Genomic DNA, 20946 nt, shown 5'->3' on the forward strand with positions numbered 1-20946 from the left:
CCACTGTGACAATAAGTTTTCCAGCTGCAATATATTTTTAGGTTTCCTTACTTGAACGCTGTCAAATCGGGGGAAATAGCTCGGCGGGAACGGAAACTTGATATCATTTCCTGGCACACGGAGATCAACCTCAATGGCGTTCTTACCGAGCTCAAGGAGACAAGGATTTTTAAAATAGTCAGCACTCGGTTCCAACATTAATTTATTGGGAATTTATCGTAATAAGTAATGGTAATCGGTCTGTAATCATACGAGTGATAACACTGAGGATTCCCTGTGAATGCGGCAAGGTGTACATCGGAGAGACTGGAATTAAGGAGCACGATCGAGACATCCGACTCGCCCGTACCGAGACCTTCGCCGTTTCAGAGCATGCCCACAACACCGGACACAAGCCACTCTGGAACGAAGTAAAGTTTATTGATCGTGACCCTTATTACTACACGCGCAGGGTCAAAGAGGCAATTCATATAAGACTTCACCCTGACAACATCAACAGGGATAGTGAAATAGAAATTCCAGAAGCGTGGATGCCCACGATCAAAAAACACAACAGGAGAGCCGCGCGACAGTGGACCGCCGAGGGAGCAAATCACTGAGTGAAACAGCAAGGATCGAAATGCACCAATCAGAGCTGTGGAAAAACAACCAATCACGGCAGAGCATCATGCTTTATAAGATCAGGCATGACTAGTCGACCTCGTCGCCTGAAGAAGAATAGCAGTATGCAGTCGAAACGTCGCGATCTACATCACACGTGACTACATCGTGAGACAAACCAAAAACTTAGCTTTTATTGTTATTCACCACGATGACTAACCACGGTCTTTTTTACGAAACTATTTCGAGAATATAATGTCCAAGTAAAGTAACAGGAAGATAACTTATTCGATTGATAAGAACTTATTGAAATTATCGCAAGGATATCTTTTCAGCTGCACGCCTATAATTATGAGCAGAAACACGGCTCGATAAAATTGAAAACGTATGATGTTTGGCTACTAAATGAGCTAAGGCTACGATAGCATCGTCAAAGGAACAGTTTCCAAACAGTGTGCAGTTTGTGCTCGTTAATTGAAAAGCTGAACTACTATTGGCTTTAAAACTTTTCTTTACAGCAAAGCTGTCTAAGGTTAAAAAAAATTGCCAGATAGGAATTGCCTGTTGTTTGACAAAAAAAAAGAATATCCTGATTTAAATTTATAAAAAGAAGAGGACAGCCAATCGAAAACACGAACAAGTCTATTCCACCTATTCGGAAAGGTTTTGATGTCAAGAAACATGCTGAACACGGGCTGTTACGAACAATACTAATTCGAAATTTAATCTCGTGAGTTGTATTCAAATCTTCCGGTTATGTTACGAAATAATTCCTTTCATTGTCTCGTCTGGGAATCTCAGTAATTCAAGAAAATGACTTGTAACTAATGCGTACGATTTCTGTCCTCCTATTTCTCACTCCTTTTTTGTCTTTCGCTTTTTAGAGGATTTAACACTACTTTCAAACGAGCGTTGACTCAAGGCATCGATCCTATCGTTTATAACTGCAGCAAGACTATTTCCACCCGCACGTTTCCGGGAACGGTAGTTTGTGGGAGGAACATGACACTCCTCAGCTTCCTGTAAAATGTCCTGACCCAAATAAACAGACTTCACGAGACTTTTGATAGCTGGTACAGACGCATCATAAACACGCACAGGCCGTGGCTTTTTGACCAAAGTTATTGTAGTTAGTTGCCACATCTACATTCTCAGGTCCTAGCTTTTTCTTTTTAATACTCAGAGCAAGTTCGTGATACTCCTTGGCCTTCTCAAAGTCGCCCAGTTTGTCGAGCACCAGACCCAAGTTATTGTAACTAGTTGCCACTTGTACATTCTCAGGTCCTAGATTTTTCTGGTAAATACTCAGAGCAAGTTCGTGATACTCCTTGGCCTTCTCAAAGTCGCCCACTTTGGAGTGCACCAGACCCAAGTTATTGTAACTAGTTGCCACGTCTACATTCTCAGGTCTTAGCTTTTTCTTTTTAATACTCAGAGCAAGTTCGTGATACTCCTTGGCCTTCTCAAAGTCGCCTTCTTCTTCGTGAACAGAACCCAAGTTATTGTAACTAGTTGCCACTTGTACATTCTCAGGTCCTAGCTTTTTCTGGTAAATACTCATAGCAAGTTCGTGATACTCCATGGCCTTCTCAAAGTCGCCCAGTTTGGAGTGCACCAGACCCAAGTTATTGTAACTAGTTGCCACTTGAACATTCTCAGGTCCTAGCTTTTTCTGGTCAATACTCAGAGCAAGTTCGTGATACTCCTTGGCCTTCTCAAAGTCGCCCAGTTTGGAGTGCACCAGACCCAAGTTATTGTAACTAGTTGCCACTTGTACATTCTCAGGTCCTAGCTTTTTCTTTGTAATACTCAGAGCAAGTTCGTGATACTCCTTGGCCTTCTCAAAGTCGCCTAGTTGTTCGTGAACAGAACCCAAGTTATTGTAACTAGTTGCCACTTGTACATTCTCAGGTCCTAGCTTTTTCTGGTCAATACTCAGAGCAAGTTCGTGATACTCCTTGGCCTTCTCAAAGTCGCCCAGTTTTTCGTGCACCAGACCCAAGTTATTGTAACTAGTTGCCACTTGTACATTCTCAGGTCCTAGCTTTTTCTGGTCAATACTCAGAGCAAGTTCGTGATACTCCTTGGCCTTCTCAAAGTCGCCTAGTTGTTCGTGAACAGAACCCAAGTTAGTGTAACTAGTTGCCACTTGTACATTTTCAGGTCCTAGCTTTTTCTTTTTAATACTCAGAGCAAGTTCGTGATACTCCTTGGCCTTCTCAAAGTCGCCCAGTTTGGAGTGCACCAGACCCAAGTTATTGTAACTAGTTGCCACTTGAACATTCTCAGGTCCTAACTTTTTCTTTTTAATACTCAGAGCAAGTTCGTGATACTCCTTGGCCTTCTCAAAGTCGTCCAGTTTGGAGTGCACCAGACCCAAGTTATTGTAACTAGTTGCCACTTGTACATTCTCAGGTCCTAGCTTTTTCTTTGTAATACTCAGAGCAAGTTCGTGATACTCCTTGGCCTTCTCAAAGTCGCCTAGTTGTTCGTGAACAGAACCCAAGTTATTGTAACTAGTTGCCACTTGTACATTCTCAGGTCCTAGCTTTTTCTGGTCAATACTCAGAGCAAGTTCGTGATACTCCTTGGCCTTCTCAAAGTCGCCCAGTTTTTCGTGCACCAGACCCAAGTTATTGTAACTAGTTGCCACTTGTACATTCTCAGGTCCTAGCTTTTTCTTTTTAATACTCAGAGCAAGTTCGTGATACTCCTTGGCCTTCTCAAAGTCGCCCAGTTGTTCGTGAACAGAACCCAAGTTATTGTAACTAGTTGCCACTTGTACATTCTCAGGTCCTAGCTTTTTCTGGTCAATACTCAGAGCAAGTTCGTGATACTCCTTGGCCTTCTCAAAGTCGCCCAGTTTGGAGTGCACCACACCCAAGTTATTGTAACTAGCTCCCACACTAGTGTGCTTTGGTCCAAACTTTTGGAGGAAAAATTGCAATGAAAATTCATAGAATTTCTTTGCGGCCTGAAAATGACAATGGGTCTCACATATCTTGCCGAGATTTTCCATTCCAGGCTGGAATATTTGAGGAAGGACAGCTTTCGAAAGTATGTTTTCAAAACAAAGAATGAAATTTTCCAAATGTAGGGCAAGGGAGCGGCTTTGCAAAATTGAATCTGACGATTCCTCCGGTAGGTTGTCATCAATAAACTGGTTAAACGCCGCAACAGCGCTTTTCAAAGTTTTCGTGTGACGGCTTTCCGGATAGCCCTTAATCAAAGACTTTACGACATCGCGTACAACCTGATGTACCCGTATGTGGAAGCCAAACTCATCTTCATGTGTTAAAATTAGCGAACATCTTTGGAGTTTCATAATTATCATCTCTTCATCTTTTATTCCTTCATCGACGCTTACGATATAATTCACCACGATATCCGCATTTAAGGGCTGTGACGAAAGGAGGCAGAGAAAACTTAATGCATGATGTATGATTTTGTCTGATTGCATCACTTCTTTAATGGTCAGTATTGTTGCTGTTGTCATCGATTTCTTGTAACATGGGTTGGTCTCTGTAAGTAGAGTCTCTGTCGCATCACGTTGCCCTTTCTGTACTTTCCTCAGAAAGTCATTCCATCCAAACTCTGAGAAACGTTTGCTCTGTCGGAGTTGCTTCACATAGGTGGCTGCGCTTGCTAAAGCAAGAGGTTGGTAGTCGAGTTCTCTAGCTACTAGTTCTTCTATCTCACTATCACTGATACCAGAAATAAGGGCTAATAAAGAACACGCCTCTTGGGACTGCATACCCTCGCTGACTGAGATGTGTCGAATGGAAGTGCTTGTTAACGGTATACATGTACTATCTTGGGTTGTGATCAACAGATACCCCCTTCCCCATTGTCCGTGTCCTTGCTGGGGTAAATGAACATGCATTTCAGATAAGCTTTTCACGTTGTCAGCCAACAGAAGCCAGGACTCGTACTGACCGATCTTTGAGCTGATTAAGGATATCAGGCTGTTAATCTTGTCCTCTGTCTTCAAATCTTTGGAGATATGGACTTGTGTAATCGCATCTTCGGGGCACTTCATTTGTCGAGCGAACGTGATGTAAGAATCTAAAAGTGTGCCCAGCGTCTCGGCATTCAATGTCATAACAAACACTTTAGAGAAGGAATCTTTTTGGGCTTTCTCGTAAAACCTCTCGGCTGCAAGACCTGCCAGTTGGGATTTACCGCTTCCAGGATTTCCGGATATATACAAGATACTTAAAGTGCTCGCATCAGCTCCCTTAAGCTTCTGCAGCTGGTTCGTGATGTCAGCAACCTCAACATCACGACTTGCTATGTCGTGTGAAGGTTTAGGAGGGAGAATGCAAAACGGGGAGGTGTCGTTCAGTAGTTGTTCTGAAAGAACCTGTCGTAGAAGTTCGGATTTCTCCAGCTGATCGTCAAGGTTCTTCAGTTGTTTTTCTTTGTCTTTTAACTGTTCTTCAAGGCTCTTTCGTCTCTCTTCTGTTTCCTTTAAGCTATTTTTAAGGATCTTTTGTCGTTCTTCTGTTGTCTTGAGCTGATCTTTAAGGTTCCTGCGTTTTTCTTCTGTTTCTTTTAGCTCATTTTCTTTTTTTTCTAAGAGATCCTCAAGGCTCATTCGTTTTTCTTCTGTTTCGTTAATCTCATTTTTAAGAGCCTGTAGTTGTTTTTCAGTTTCCTTGCGCTGATCTTCAAGACAAACTCGTTGTTTTCTTGTTTCCTTGAGCTGATCTTCCAGATCCTGGCGTTGACTCTCTATCTTCTTCAGCTGATCTTCAAGGTCCTTGTTGTCTTTCTCTTTTTTGTCCAAGTCTTCCTCTTTTTGGTCCAAGTCTTTCTTTAAAGCTTTCACTTTGTCTAAGAGATCCCTTACCTCCTCTGTCGGAAACGTCTTTTGGTTTATGATCTCTTGAATTTCTACAGTGGAAAGACCTAGTGCTTGGAATGCAGCAAAAACTTTGCCAATGGCAATTTTAAAGTCTAACTCCGAAAGTTGACCTTGTGGCATATGAGCAAATTCTTCATTGCGAAATTTTCTGAGATCGTCGACATTCGTTCTCACCACCGCGTTTAGACTGTAGATGCAATCTGAGTAGAGAATGGCGTAAAACAACATCGTAGAATCCCATTCCGCTCTATTTCCTTTAATCATGGTCGACAACATATGCTTGTTCCTCCTTTGGTTTTTCGGGGACTCGTTACTATAAAAGTCTTTCCCGTTACTAGGATCATCTTTCCATTCTCCAAAAGTCGTTCTGTAACGACTGTCCCATTCTTGTTTGAAAATTATTCGCAAACCTTCGGTTAGGATATCAGTTGCGACGTGACAAATCTTGAAATAGTTTAGTTGCTCATCAGTATATTCTTTTGCAGCGGCCATGTCTTTTGTAGGCGTGTCTTGTAAACCTTTGTTAAAAATACTAATATCAGCTAACAGTCAAAAATAATTACCAAATCTAAATCTTTAGTAATTAAACCATTTCAAGCGACAGCAAAAAACTGGTAACAGTATTTTTAAGACCTGTGCAAGCGTCAAAGGAGCTCCGTGCTGAAAGATATCATGCAGTCTATTTAAAGGGCGTTAATCAAATAATTAGTTAATTAATTGATAAATCAATTTCAAACCAATCAGTTATAAAATCAGTTAAACGAAGTAGAAAGTAAAGGAGAGAAAATAAAGTGTTGGGTTTAAGAACCATTGATAAAACCAAGCCCATGGAACATTCGGGCAAATTCCGTAACATTCCTGAACATTCTATATTACAAATAGAGAAGCCTTGACTGTGATCTGTTCTGTTGTAAAACACGCAGGAAGCGACTAGAGCGCGAAAGAAGTGAGGTGTTTTGTCTCTGCTCACGTTATCATAACGTAAATAACGGCGCCTGGCATGTTTACAAAGCTTTGTTGGTCCGCCTGTTGCTAAATGGTCTGACTTAGTACACGCACCTGAGATGCGCACCAACATGGCGGACGTTTAACTTGCATAAATGTATGACGTCAGCTGCAAACCGAGAATTTGGCAGATAAAGTGACAACTTTAGCTCAGCTCTGTGCTTTGTACTCTGATAAAGCAAGTTCTTTAAACCAATAACAGCGCGCGTTTTATACGAACTTTATAAAAAAAACATCCTGAATCATTTTTGAATCATCCTACACACCCCAAAAAGTCAACAATCGTGAAGATTGTGACAAAAAAAAAGTTTCTACAGCCCACTATTGATCAGTTTGCATCTTTTAGGTACATTTTGGTGTACAAATTAATTTTTTTTAAAACCCAGTTTTATGCAAAATTGCTGTCCAGCTATCAAGCGAGGGAGGTAGTCAGAAATAAGACAAGAGAATGAATTTTTTTTATTTTACATTTAATGTGAATACATCTTAAGAGACCCTCCCTCTGATGGTATTTGCTTAACCTTTTAACCCCAAAGGGTGACTAGCATCTAATTTCTCCTTACAATATCACCCCTCAATTTCACATTAAGGTCATGAGAATATGGAAAATGATCACCAGTTAGAGAAACTCTTGATTGTTAAACAAATTCTCCTTGTCAACACCTTAGGAAATGTATAGAAGACGGTATGGAGAATATACAAACTGATGTTAGGGTGTATATGATGTTATATGATGGCACATAGATCATGTTTTATTCATATGATGTTACATATGTACTTGTATTTCATGTCAGCTTGGTGACAGGAAAATTAAATACCATCCCCTTTGCTCTCTATACAAAGAACGACGTGTTATCCTCGCTCCCTGAATGAGTTTTACATACTGATTTCGATTTTAGCTCCCTCCCTTCTGACAATTGTTGCACAATCTCTGAAAAGGAATATAAGAGCGCATGCGTCACCAAGTCAGCCGCAGCAATCGAGCTGCGGGCGCGATATACACCATTTTAAAGATGATAAATAATTAATTTGAATGTTTGGATGATAAACCTTTATCAGTTTCTATCCAAATCATGTGACTGAAGTTGTGTCGAAACGACTTTCGACGTGTATCGGATCGACTTAATCGATGTATCGAATCAACTTCAGCTTGTTTCCAATTACCCCATAAGGAAACGACTGTAAACGGTTGCATTTATTCTACGCCCGGCGTAGTGAAACATCGCGTGACCTAACGTACTCCCTTAAAGCCTGTCACGCAATTACAAAGTGCACGCATCGCCGAACATGTGTTGATTCCAAATGCGTAGTTGCATGGGAAATCGTGCCCTTTCACGACAAGACATTGTCGAAAAGTACCTTAAATATTTCAGAAACTATTTCATCCCGCACAAAAACGAAGAAAAAAAATGAATTCCAAGATACTGATTTTCTGGTTTCAATTCTAAAAATAAGCGTAATCACATCATCAAGAACTCGAAGGTCTTTTACGTACAGTGCTTGGTTGATGTGGTCGCCACTGTGAGATCGAACGATTCACAATATTTAGTCGCCTTCTCTGAAAACAGGCGACGAAAAATTTCTAAAGATCACTGATTTAAGAGACCATTGTATGGATAGTGCCTACAGTGAGGTATTGCACTCGTGTAGTGAATCTTTAGTAGTGAGCCACCAGGTGCACCGAAACAACATTAGCAGACGTATACAGAAAAAGAATCAGTAATCTTACCACAATATTTTATCTAACATCGTGTAATCGCCTGTAGCGAAGGCGGAAATTTCTCAAGTAGGATTCGCTGTTTATCACTGCAGTGCAAGATGTTGATTCTTCTGTTGGGTTTGTGGTGACCGGAGCGTTACATTGAGTTAGTTGATTGGTTCGTGACGGAAGTACAGATACATTATGATGAGTGATTTAAGTTGATTGATTGTGAGATCGGAGTTACTAGTGAGTAGGAGAAAAAATAGTGTACATCAAACCAGTGGCGACCTAGCCAGGACAAACTAAGCATCGTGACCAAAACAAACGAACAGCTAACCAAATCAATCGACGCGAAGCTAGAAATCCTCAAGATTACAATGGAGCTATCTGTCACCGCGATTGAGAAGAAGAACATCACGTCCGCGGACAGATTGTGTAACACGTTGAAAAAGAAAGTTGATGAAGTTCACGACCTCAAGATAACCGTTCAAGAAAATAGGTTTGAAGCCGAAGAAGGTAAAGATGGCATTTTGGAGTGGGGCGCGCAAATTGAAGAAAGAGTGGGTGAATTTGGGAAATCCATTAATGACATCGAGTTGGCGATAAAAGAATTTAGGAGTCGCAGCTAAAGAAGAAGAAGAGCGAGCCAAAAAACAAAGAAAGAAGAAATTCGACGATGAAATGAAGTTAGGGAAAACCAAACTAGAGCAGAAAATTAAAAATGAGAAGAAAATCGACGGAGAAAAAGATCAAAACATCAACGCCAAGCTGCCAAAATTGGTTATTACAAAGTTCAAAGGCACCCCCACCGACTGGCTGCGGTTTTGAGACCAGTTTACGGCAGAAATTGACTCAGCAGACGCTCCACAGGTTACCAAGTTCTCCTAGCTCAAGGATGGTTTACTGCTTACAACAGAAGGCTACCAACGAGCGAAAAATATACTAAGAGGCAGGTATGGGAAAGAAAATTAAATTGTTAACGCTTACGTCACCAGTATCATGTCACTTCCGACGATTCATGGAACCGACCCAAACAAAATCTTAGATTGCTATGAAAAGCTGTGTTCGAACGTACTATCCCTGGAAACTATGGGAAACTTAGGAAAAGTAAATGGGTATGTCTGGATGACTCTGAATACGCTGGAAGGGATCAGAGGAGATTTAGTGCGAACCGATGACCAATGGCAGGAATGGAAATTTCCTTAACTTGTAGCAGCGTTACGGAAATGGACGGTGCGAAACCCGCCGAAATGCGACGACGTGGAAGATCAAGGGAAGAAATTCAAGCCATTAACGAAACCGCCATACAAGCCACCTACCAAACCGCCTCAATCTAGAAGTTTTCAAGCAAATCAACGTGAAGTAAAAAGAAGACCACGCGTCTATTACGACCAGCCAAACCATTCATCGACAAACTGTGATAACGTCACGTCGGTCTCCGAGCGAAGAAAGCTACTTATTCAAAAGCAATTATGTTTTAACTGCACCGGTCCAAATCACAGAGCTGAGGAGTGCCGCTGCGTTACGAAATGTTCACACTGCCGAAGGAGACACCACTAATCCATCTGCGAGAACATCCCTAGATACAAAAGACCTGAGCACATGGGAAAAAAACAGTGTAAGCACGCTACTGGACACCAGAGCCGGAAGCTCATATGCCTCAGCAGCCTTACTTGATCGAATAAGTAAACAGCCAGTGCGGAAAGAGTTCAGAAATATCGAAATACTCATGTAAACAACAGACAAAGAAATCGAAATTCATGATGTGCTGATTGAAAACCTCTCGGGAAACTTTCACCTGCGCACAGAGATAACAAAGGTGAACCGTGGTGTGCCGTTAACCCTAACCAATCCTTGGTACAAAGACATCTTGGCGAAGTACGATCAACTGAGAGGAGTGGAAATAGATGACGTTGATTTGAAGAGAGAGCTACCCGTCTACTTAATCCTCGGAACAAGCGAATGCGCAAAAATCAAGACGGAAACCGTACGCAAAATGGGGAAACCTGGAGAACCGATTGCTGAACTTACGCGCTTTGGATGGACCCTTATGTCTCCTGAGAGCGAACCACACCTAACCAAGATGTTTCTGACCCAGATATCCAAAGTTGATTATGAAGAGCTTTGCTGGCTCGATCCATGTGCTTGGATTAGAGGACGGTCCCGATGTCGACCAAAACCTAGTGTACGAGGAGTATAAGGAACAGCTTGTGAGAAGCCCCGAAGGATGGTACGAAACCGGTCTACTCTGGAAGGGAAACCATCCACCCTTACCTTACAACAAGCAAGAGAGTTTGAAGCGCTTGGACGACTTGATGAGAAAATTAGAGAAGCAGGCAGGCATGTTGCAAAAGTATGATGACATCATCCAAGACTAGATGTTGTAAGGAATAATGGAACGAGCGCTCACGAAGCCAGAAGAAAGAGCTCTATCTTCCATACAAAGCCGTAGTACGGGACACGGCAGACTGCACTACGATGGATCTGCCCAAAGAAGTAAATGAGCACCCTCCCTAAATGAGTGTTCACAGACAGGTCCACCCTTGCAGAATAAGCTTTTGAGTGTACTCGCTAAGAACGGATTCAATCCCGTGGCTCTAGCAGGCGACCTAAAACACGCGTTCTTGCGAGTGAGGATCAGAGAGGAAGACCGAGACGTGATGCGATTTCATTGGTTGAAGGACTTAAAGACCAAGCAAGTGGAACCACTCAGATTCACACGAGCACTATTCGGGCTGTCCACATCACCATTCCTTCTTGGAGGAGTTATAGATCAGCACCTGCGAAACCTTCAGCAGAACTTCCCAAACGAAGTCGAAGAGGTTAAACGAAGCCTCTACGTTGACAACCTGATTACTTGTATAACAACTGTAGTCGAGAAAGGAGCAGCTCAGCCTATTTCCAGAGAAAGGAGATTCCAGCTGCACAAATGGCATTGAAATGTGCCATCCCTAAAAGTGCTACCATCCTCAGAAAAAGCGGCAAAAGAACATTAAACCACTCAACTGAAAGCAAGTCACAGCCTTGCCACGCCCGTGGAGGAAATAGCGGGACAACAACCAACTACTGTGCAGATACAAGCCAAAGCTTCGCTAAGTACCATATGGATGTAAAGACGGGGGAGACCAAACTGCTAGACGTACCGTGGAACAAAGCATTGGACACAATAGTAGTCTCCTTTCCCACTCCAATCGTCAAAGTAACCAAGAGAGAAATTCTCAGGAAGATAGCTGAGATAAACGACCCTTTAGAATTAGCTTCACCCGTCAAATCGGCTGGAAAGATGCTGTAGCGGATTGTGGATTGTGATCTTCCCAGAGAGCTAAAGAACGCGTGGGAGAATTGGGAAAGAATGCTGAGTGGAAAAGTAGAAGTTCCAAGAAGCCCCGTCGAATACCGAGAAGAAATCTTAAGTATCTACCTTTGCACTTTCGGAGATGCCGGTAACAAAGGCAATTCAGCAGCCGTGTATACAGTCACACAACAATCGTCAGGCATCATCCAAGGTCTGGTAACCTCAAAGTCCAGACTGGCGAAGAAAAGTTGGGACGACGGACAACCCTGCTGACCTCGGAAGCCGAGGTGGTCATTTATTCGAGGCAACAAACCTGTGGTGGCCTCCAGATATTGTGACAAGTCCGAGCAGAGGCAAGATGAGGCCACAGTCATCAGGGAAGTACTAGCAGTCACCATTGAAACAAATGACGGACATGATGAGCCGATGCAGAAATGGGACCTATGGACAACCATCCGAGTCAGGTCTTGGGTGTCGCGCTTTATTCGAAACTGCAGAGCCAAACACCAGCAAAGAATCACCGGACCAATCACTACTCAAGAAACTAGTAAGCACATGAAGTTCTAGGAAAAGGGACACAAATCAGATGCCAAGGTACAAGCAGGTTTTAGGAAGATCAGCAACGTCTCAATCTCCAAATGAACGTAGATGGACTGTACGAATGCAGAGGGCGTATCCAGGGAGACTACCCCATTTACCTTCCAGATGATGCTTTGCTCAGCAAAAGGCTGGTATTGCACGCCCGCCTTCAGACTCTCCATGGGGGATGGAAAAGATACGAGAGAAATGTTGGATACCTCACCTCAGGAGACTAACAAAGAGAGTGATTGATGAGTGCGTTGAGTATAAACGCTTTCAAGTAACCGCCTTAGCAAACCCACCGACTGGAAATGTACCCAAGGAAAGAACAGAAGGATCAGTGCCCTTCAAGTCAATTGGAGTCGACTATGCTGGGCCTATCAAGTACTTCAGCAAGATGTGAAGGCATACATTCTACTATTTGCATGCAGCTCAACCCGTGCCGTCTGTGTGAATCTACTACCAGATCAAACAACGGAGCACTTGCTACGCAGTCTGAAACGTTTCGTGGCGAGACGAGGACGGCCAGAGAAAATCTTCTCCGATAATGGGAGAACCTACTTTTCAGCATCCAAATAGCTAAAGAAAGTTCAACAAGATGAGAAGATGAACGACTGGCTAGCCAAGCAAAACATCCGGTGGCAGTTTAATCTCAGTAGAGCTCCATGGCGGGTCAGTTCGAAAAATTGATTGGCATCATGAAGCAGAGTATGTACAAAGCAATTGGAAACGGTCAACTGCGCTGATATGAATTGGAAGAGGTCATCTTGGATGTGGAGACAACTCGTAACAAAAGACCCCTTGGTTATGTAGAAGACGATATTTATATGCCAGTTTTGACCCCCAGCCTTAAGCGGTTTGGACAGCCAAATCAAATTCCTGAATAAGAACCAATCAATGTTGAAGATTAAGTTCTCCGAAACGCGCCAAATACCTACGGAAATTTAAGGACGTCCTATGGAAAAGATGGACAACCGAGTATCTAAAGGCCCTTAAAGAGGATCACAATCTCAACCATCAAACGGAAGAAGGTACCTTGAAAGAAGAAGACATGATGCTTATCAAGGGAGAGGAGTGTAACAGAGGCAAATGGAAGATTGGTGTGGTGGAACACCTGATTCGAGGTCGAAATGGAGTGATAACAGGGGCGTAGCTTAGCGCTGGGAAGACACATAGAGAGACCACTGCAGCTGCTGTATCCTCTTGAATTAACCTGCAGCAGACCTGAACAAAGAAGAGGAGAGACGCTAGGAGCTGACGCCAGAGAATTCTAGCCGGGAAGAGCCGCAGCAGATGATTTGGGTTGATTGATTGTGAGATCAGAGTTACTAGTAAGTAGGAGAACAAAAGTAGAGTACATCAAACCAGTGTGATTGTTTGTCGCGAGATCATTTACGACATATAAGCAGAGAATTTCCACGTGTGAATTTTGTCAAATGCGCGATGTAAACAAAATATGCAAATACGTGAAAAAAGAAAAAACGGCCTCTGAAGGTGGCAAGTAACCTTTAAGGACGTTAATTAATTAATAAATTCATGAATCGATTTCAAATCAATCAGTGATATAATCAATAAAACGAAGTAGAGAGTAAAGGAGAGAGAATAACGCGCTTGGTTTAAGGACCATTGATAAAACCAGGCCCATGGAACATTCTGGTAAATTCCGTAACATTCCTGAACATTCTTTATAACAAATAGAGAAGCCTTGACTGTGCTCTGCTCTGTTGTAAAGAACGCAGGAACCACGTCTCGTGTTTCTCTCCAATTCTTTAGTAGCGATCTCTCTAGGAGCGGATCACAACATTTCGCATCGGGAAAACGTTTTGCCTCAAACTTTTCCCATTAAACTATCTTTGGTAGTAAGTAAATATAGCCACATAAGTTTCTGGAAATATTTTCAAGAAACTTTGATAAAGCTCTCAATAATCAAAGTTGCAAAAGGCCCTTTTTCGACTTTTTGCGACATCGAAATTTCAAAAGTTGACAAGCTCGCCCCTCGTAACACACTACATGCAGCAAGAAATCGTTTGTATGAATTGCGTGATATCTAAGGGGCTTGGAAAGTATTTCAATTTTGATGTGTGTTTATACAGAGGTTCGCCATAATTTATTCAAAAAACACCCGTTAGACAACTTTCTGAAATTAGTCAAAAGTACTCTTTCTTTCTTTCTTGGGTGAGATTTCTCAAGTCCAGACGGACCATGAAAAACTCCGATTGATTTCCTCTAATAAGATGTTCGAAAGCATAGAAATACAAAAACATCTTGCACTTATTAATTTCCTTCGCCGTAGTGACTTCAAACTTTTGGAAATTTTGCTAGCGTGACAGCAAAATTATGCAAATGAGTCTGTTGAGCAAACTCTGACCGTTCTATATTAGTAGCTTCATAAATGTAAGATTTAAACAATTTTGAAAAGAAAAGATAGAAGGAAAAAGCTTTTGGAGCACACTGATTGATACTCTAAAAATTTTAAACTGCTAAAATGTAGCAAACGATTCTGTCTCGTGACGAAAAAGGTGAATAAAACGTATATAATATCATATCATAAAACATCTTTAACGTATTTCCAGAAACCAATGTGGTTTTATTTAGTAACTACCAAAGATAGTTTAATGGACAAAATTTGAGCCAAAACTTTTTTCCGATGCGAAATGCCCTGCACGGCTCTTACAGAGATCGCCACTTAATTGGAAAGTTTGGTTTGTAAACCTTTACTAGTTTGTATCTAGATCATGTAACTGAAGTTGTGTCGACTAAGTCGATGTATCGAATCAACTTCAGCTTGTTTCGAATCACCTTATATGGAAACGACTGTAAACAGTTACATTTATCCTACGCTCTGCGTGGTGAAACATCGCGTGACCTAATGTATTCCTTTAGAGCCTGTCACGGAAATTGCATGCATCGCCGAACATGTGTCGTTTCCAAATGCGTAGTTGTTTGGAAAACTGTGCCATTTCACGACGAGAAATTGATGAAAAATACCTAATACATTCCAGAAACTATTCCATTCCGCACAGAAACGATGAAAAGCGACGAAGGATTTCTTAGGAAGATAACTGATTTTAGAGATTATTGTTTGTTTGTCTGTTTGTTTGTGATTGTATGGAGAGTGCATCTAATTGAGCGCGCAGAGTGATTGATTGGATTAATGTGAGGCGCATCAACAGTGCGATCCTATGTAGAAAGTGACGACATCATAAGACAAACAATAAAACTTTTCATTACTAAGGTAGTCACCGCGGTGAATAATCACAACAAGTTGTAGGCCATTGCGTGAAAATATATGAAACTTAACCCTTTCCTTGGAGTGCATTTTTGGTACAAGAGTCGGGGATTTCAAAGATGAATGTGCCAATTTAAGATTACGTAGCAGGTCGTGTTACATTCTCGACCAAATAATTCAGTTCACATGCACCCTAACTAAACTACTGTGATTTTTCACTTGTTCCAATAGAGGCATATATCAAGCACAAACAATCGGTTAACTGTAAAATGAATATTGATCATCATTATTTCTAGTGATTTGTAAAGGCAAATCAAATTAACGCTGTTATCGTCCATTTGAAAAATAACTCTGAATGATGTATCGCACTTGTCTAGTGAATCTTTGATAGTGAGCCACCAGGTGCACGGAAGCAACATTAGCAGACATAAACAGAAAAAAGAATAAGTAATCTTACCACAATTACTTGATCTCACATCGTGTAATCACCAGTAGCGAAGGCGGAAATTTCTCAAGCAGAACTCTCTGTTTATCACAGCAGCGCAGGATGTTGATCCTTCTGTTGGGTTTGATGCAGTCACCTCAACGCCACTGTAAATACAGATTACGGTCCTGAAGCGATTGATCAAAGTTTGAAAGTTGTTACACAGCAATTCAACGACCGGCTGACCAACTACGAAATCCGTAAATCAGGGCGTAAGCAGAAGTCGAAACTGAAAGTACTTGGTCAGCACAATAGTTATGATTCGTTTGCAGCTTGGGAATAGTGAAAGGAGGATAAGAGGAAATGTACAATGTGGAATTACGAGATGAAAAATGGAACCATATTAAAAGTGATAAATAATTAATTTGTTTGTTTGGTTGGTAAACTTTTACTATTTTGTGTCGAAATCATTTGAATGAAGTTGTGTCGAAACGACTTCCTATGTGTATCGGATCAACTTAGTCGATGTATCGAATCAACTTCAGCTTGTATCAAATCACATTTTATGGAAACGACCGTTAACGGCTGCATTTATTCTACGCCCGCCGAGGAGAAACATCGCGTGACCTAACGTATTCCCTTAAAGCCTTTCACGAAAATTGTATGCATCACCGATCATGTGTAGTTTCCAAATGCCGAGTTGCATCTAAAACTGTGCCATTTCACGACGAGAAATTGATGAAAGATACCTTATATATTCCACAACAAAGTATATCCATTGCGTGAAAATATATGAAACTTAACCCTTTCCTTGGAGTGCATTTTTGGTACAAGAGTCGGGAATTTCAAATATGAATGTGCCAATTTACAATTACGTAGCAGGTCGTTTTACATTCTTTACTAAATCATTCAGTTCACTTGCAACTGAACCTATCAACTGTGATTTTTCACTTGTTCCAACAGAGGCATGTATCGAGCACAAACAATCGGTAACCTGTGATTTTAATATTGATCATTATTTCTATTGATTTGAAAGGCAAATCAAATTAACGCTGTTATCGCCCATTTGAAAACTAATTCCCAATGATGTATTGCACTTGTCCAGTGAATCTTTGGAAGTGAGCCACCAGGTGCTTGGAAACAACATTAGCAGACATAAACAGAAAAAAGAATAAGTAATCTTACCACAATTACTTGATGTCACTTCGTGTAATCACCAGTAGCGAAGGCGGAAATTTCTCAAGCAGAACTCTCTGTTTATCACTGCAGTGCAAGATATTGCTCCTTCTGTTGGGTTTGATGTGGAACAGCAGTCACCTCAGCGCCACTGTAAATACAGTTTACGGTCTTGAAGCGACTGATCACAGTTTGAAAGTTGTTACACAGTAATTCAACGACCGGTGACCAACTGTGAATTTGGTAAATTACGGCGTAAGCGAAGACAAAACTGTAAGTACTTGATCAGCACATTAGTCATGGTTCGTTTGGAGCCTGGGAATAGTGGTGGGAGGATGAGAGGAAATTACGAAATGGGAAATGAAGGCAAACTGTGGCTCAAGTTTGCTGTTGTTATCGTCTTTTTTAACCCTTTAACTCTCAGATCAAATTTGTGTTTCTTCACACTGTCAACCATACAATTCTTATAATGTTAGTTGAGAGAATTCAGTATTGGATCAACTAATTATCCTCAAATTGATATTTTTCTTAATTCTCATCACTTATCTAGTTGATATTGTATTGATATTGTAAGGAGAAATTTTGATTCGGTCACTCATGGGAGTTAAAGGGTTAAATTAAATTTACTCATTTCGCTTCTGCTTTTCTTGGGATGTAATATCATGTCCCAGTGGCTTACTTCTTAAGTTTTTAGGGGTATTTCATGGTTTATTGTGCAATTACTATCATTCAATACTGTTAAAAAGAAAACAAAAACCGCTACGTGATCAGGTCTAACAGAAGTCCCTGAAAGATAAGCTTTTAAAAAAAGAAATTTCACAGACGTACATAATTTAAAACTTCCTTTTATTTTATTCTACACCAATCACTCCAATATCATTTAAATAGTATGTTTTATTTTAGCCTTGGTCCCATGTATCTCTCTGCATTCTTGAGGGACTGGGGAGTGATATCCTTTGACATTTTAGCTGTAACTGTCATGACAACTGGAAGTTGGTCACAACTTTAGGCAAGATATTGAAACTTGTTGTGCCATTAACCATCAAATACACTAAAGAAAACTTTAAAATTGATATTCTGTGAATAACGGACAATACAGGCTAGTCACAACATGGAACAGTATACAAAAATGAGCTAAAACAAATGTTTGATTCCTTTCTAAAGGAACATTGTTTCTGTATCAATGTATTGTTCATCACAGACTCTTGTCACCCTAACAACCAAGCTCATCTTCACTCTAATCTATTTAACAAGAATTATTCCAAATTAGAGACCAAATGTTTAACTCTCCATATATTTTAAACAATCTTGGATCATTCAGTTACATCTGTTGAGGAGAGTTTCCATTCCATGTGTTATTTTCATCATGTTCGTCATCTCTGTTGTGAAGCCACTGAATTCCACCTTCTTTCTTTAAAGATGAAACATCACCCAGGACTCTATGACATACAGCTGAACTGCCATGAAAAAAATACAATTAAAAATAAAAAAATGGTAAGAAAGATTGGCATGTAACCTTAGGAAGGAAGGAGTTTAGATGTTGTTCATGACTCTGAATTTGACTAAGAGTGTGTTTATTTCATTACCTTTTTTATTGCTATATTTTTCTCATCAGAAAGAAAAGCTGATAAGCCCAAATTCACAAAAAAGCAATTTTCTACTCAATGAAACAACAATATAAAACAAGAGACCATCTTTGTTTTTGCAAAATTTGCAAATTGCAATAATTGAATGTTTAGTCAAGAGTCACCAGTGGAATAATATGTGTACTTTCAAGCATTAACAAGTTGATTAATTCTCCAAAACTTTCATCTGTCAAACAACAAGCAAAAAAAAAGAACAATGGACAATAAAATTGACTGTAAATCAAATTCTTAAAACTTAATATCTAGGAATTGTTTTTGCTTTTTCTTTTTTGACTTTTAGGAAAAAATTTCATTCTTAACACCAACAAGCAAACAACCAAACTAGTTTGATACAGTTGAGCAACAAACTGTGCAGCTGTTTAAAAAAGGCAACCAACCGAAAAAAGACTCACTTTGATGGTTGCGACTGTGTACTGCTGTTTGTTCTCTGTGAAGGAGGATTCTGTGTCCCTCTAGACTGATCCGGACAACCAAATAGGAAAGCCTTCAGGAAGTTAATCAGTGTAAGCAGAGGTGAAAGAACCCATAACAACAGTTCAGGGAATGATGAAGTCCCACATGGAGCAAGGGGATTACTTCCTCTCTGTAAATTGAAAGTTTAGCAATGCTTGTTTATCTTTTTAAGTTTTGGGAAATTTCTGAATGATAGAGGAATGTGGAAATTCACTCAAAAAATTTAAGGAAACATTTTTCACAAATATGATAATAATAACCAATGAAAAAATAAAAATGACCACAAAAGATTGAACATTCATTGGGATTGAAGGAGAAGAAAAAAGCTACAGTTGTTTGCAAATGGCACCCAATCTTTCCTAAAACACAACCCTGCTTATATCTTCTAAAGTTTCAACTTCCTCTGGGTTACACAAATTAAAAAGAACTAATTGGTAGGCCAAGCCATATGCCAGGTTTACATGACACAAATATTCACTCTTTCCAATCAATGAATGCTTTAAAAACAACCTAATATTGATCTTAAACTTACCACAGCTACAATTTAAGTGGAACTTGGTGCCAGACCTAACTCAGCCAAAGTCTATACCAGGTCTTCTTTGGTCAGCTCCCTCCTAGGGTAGGTGGTGTACATTGTTATTGAGCTGGTACTGGGTCCTAGTTGCTAAGAAGAATTGAAAAGATCCAAATAATTAATAAACCTTATTTTCAATACATTTATTACAAATTTGGTCAAAAGAATTGGTGTATCTAGTCTGACTTTAGGAGGAACATTAAGAAAAACTATTTCTGGCCCCCTAAAATAAGGACCTAACAATTATAGTTCCAATACATTTAACCCTGAATTCTCCCCTTTTTATCAAATTCCCTGAAAGCTCCTTAAATTTTGCTCATTGTTATAAATGTACTTGTAAAAATCAACTACTCACAATGATGATATTCTAAAGAGTTTGTTAACAAACTGCCATCTGGAAGATCAAACTAGAGCTGGGCAGAAATGCTGAGTAAAAACAAAAAGTTTCTGTTGCATGTACAGAGCAGTTAATAACAATACAGTACTAACAACAATGTATAACTAAAGTAATGGCTGATGTTATAAATAGCATGTACTTTGAATACTTTTACAAGTGAAGGATATTCAAGAACTCTAAACCTGAACAAATGACATGTTTCATTAAATTTCTACCTTACTTACCACTCAGTCTTTCCTGACCCCTCACTGCCTCCAGTCATGGTAGTTGAAGGTCCCTTGCGAACTGAATTTCTAGTTTTCTGGAAATTCCTAGGAATTCCTAGGAATTCTCAAAAATTCCCAATTATGCAAATGACCCTTGCAAACTGAATTCCCAGTTTTATGAGAATTCCTAGGAATTCTCAAGAATTCCCAACTATGCAAATTAACTCTGATTTTAAAAGCTTGGTATTACTGGGAATTTCTGGGAAAGGAAGACCCCAGTTTTGTGAGGACTTGGAATCCCCAGGAATTCCTAGGAATTCTCAGCTTTACAAACTACCTATAATTTAAGAAGTGTGGAACTCTTGGGAATTTCTGAGGCAATTTTAATACCCTGAGGTATAAGAAATTCTCAATACCTTGAATGTGAAGGTTTTAAGAAAAGGAGTAATTTCAGAGGCTTAAAACTTTGGCTCAATAAAAGGTATGCTATACAAAACTTACCAAGAGATGTACATACGTGTATATGTTCATAACTTAAAGATCATGAAATTTATTATTCAAACTAAGTTTTAGTAAATCTTTACATTAATATGGATTTTCTCACAAACCAGTTGTCAGTTATGTTAAATGGAAATTGCCAATTAATCCAATGTACTCATATCACTGATTTGCTTTCTAACCTCAAAGGACTCTTGGATTCCATGATCAAAAAATATTTTAATTGTAATGCAAATTAATGTCTCATGTTCACTGATGTGCCAAAATCATCAAACATTCATTTACTGTTCCTTGG

General features: G+C 40.1%; 2 protein-coding genes and 1 long non-coding RNA gene across 4 annotated transcripts; 1 reads left to right on the forward strand and 2 right to left on the reverse strand.

The window, feature by feature from the left end:
- Positions 1–787: 787 nt before the first annotated feature.
- LOC131770003 (uncharacterized) lies at positions 788–17114 on the reverse strand. Of its 2 annotated transcripts, none has more exons than XM_066173720.1 (3): positions 16887–17114; positions 15735–15868; positions 788–5985 (listed from the first exon to the last, which is right to left on the reverse strand). In XM_066173720.1, the coding sequence occupies exon 3, from the start codon at positions 5957–5959 to the stop codon at positions 1685–1687; it is 4275 nt and encodes a 1424-aa protein (XP_066029817.1). In that variant the 5' UTR covers positions 5960–5985; positions 15735–15868; positions 16887–17114; the 3' UTR covers positions 788–1684. The 2 variants fall into 2 exon arrangements, with proteins under 2 accessions (XP_066029817.1, XP_066029818.1); XM_066173721.1 differs by having other exon boundaries at positions 15735–15889.
- Positions 12236–13201, forward strand: LOC136283949 (uncharacterized). The gene is made up of 2 exons (XM_066173548.1): positions 12236–12432; positions 12955–13201. The coding sequence occupies exons 1-2, from the start codon at positions 12236–12238 to the stop codon at positions 13199–13201; spliced, it is 444 nt and encodes a 147-aa protein (XP_066029645.1).
- A 594-nt stretch (positions 17115–17708) lies between the features above and the next one.
- On the reverse strand, positions 17709–19727 carry LOC136283866 (uncharacterized). The gene is made up of 3 exons (XR_010718972.1): positions 19509–19727; positions 18916–19106; positions 17709–18334 (listed from the first exon to the last, which is right to left on the reverse strand). It is a non-coding gene; the product is annotated as an uncharacterized lncRNA (long non-coding RNA).
- Positions 19728–20946: the final 1219 nt, after the last annotated feature.

This window comes from Pocillopora verrucosa, chromosome 10 (assembly GCF_036669915.1).
Source record: "Pocillopora verrucosa isolate sample1 chromosome 10, ASM3666991v2, whole genome shotgun sequence".
NCBI lineage: Eukaryota > Metazoa > Cnidaria > Anthozoa > Scleractinia > Pocilloporidae > Pocillopora > Pocillopora verrucosa.

Bases quoted from the DNA above. Each gene is read 5' to 3' on its own strand.
- LOC131770003 (XM_066173720.1), bottom strand. From the start codon at position 5,959: ATGGCCGCTGCAAAAGAATATACTGATGAGCAACTAAACTATTTCAAG.
- LOC136283949 (XM_066173548.1), top strand. From the start codon at position 12,236: ATGGAAAAGATACGAGAGAAATGTTGGATACCTCACCTCAGGAGACTA. The intron at 12,433-12,954 runs GTACTTCAGCAA...TCAATGTTGAAG, and splicing joins GACTATGCTGGGCCTATCAA to ATTAAGTTCTCCGAAACGCG.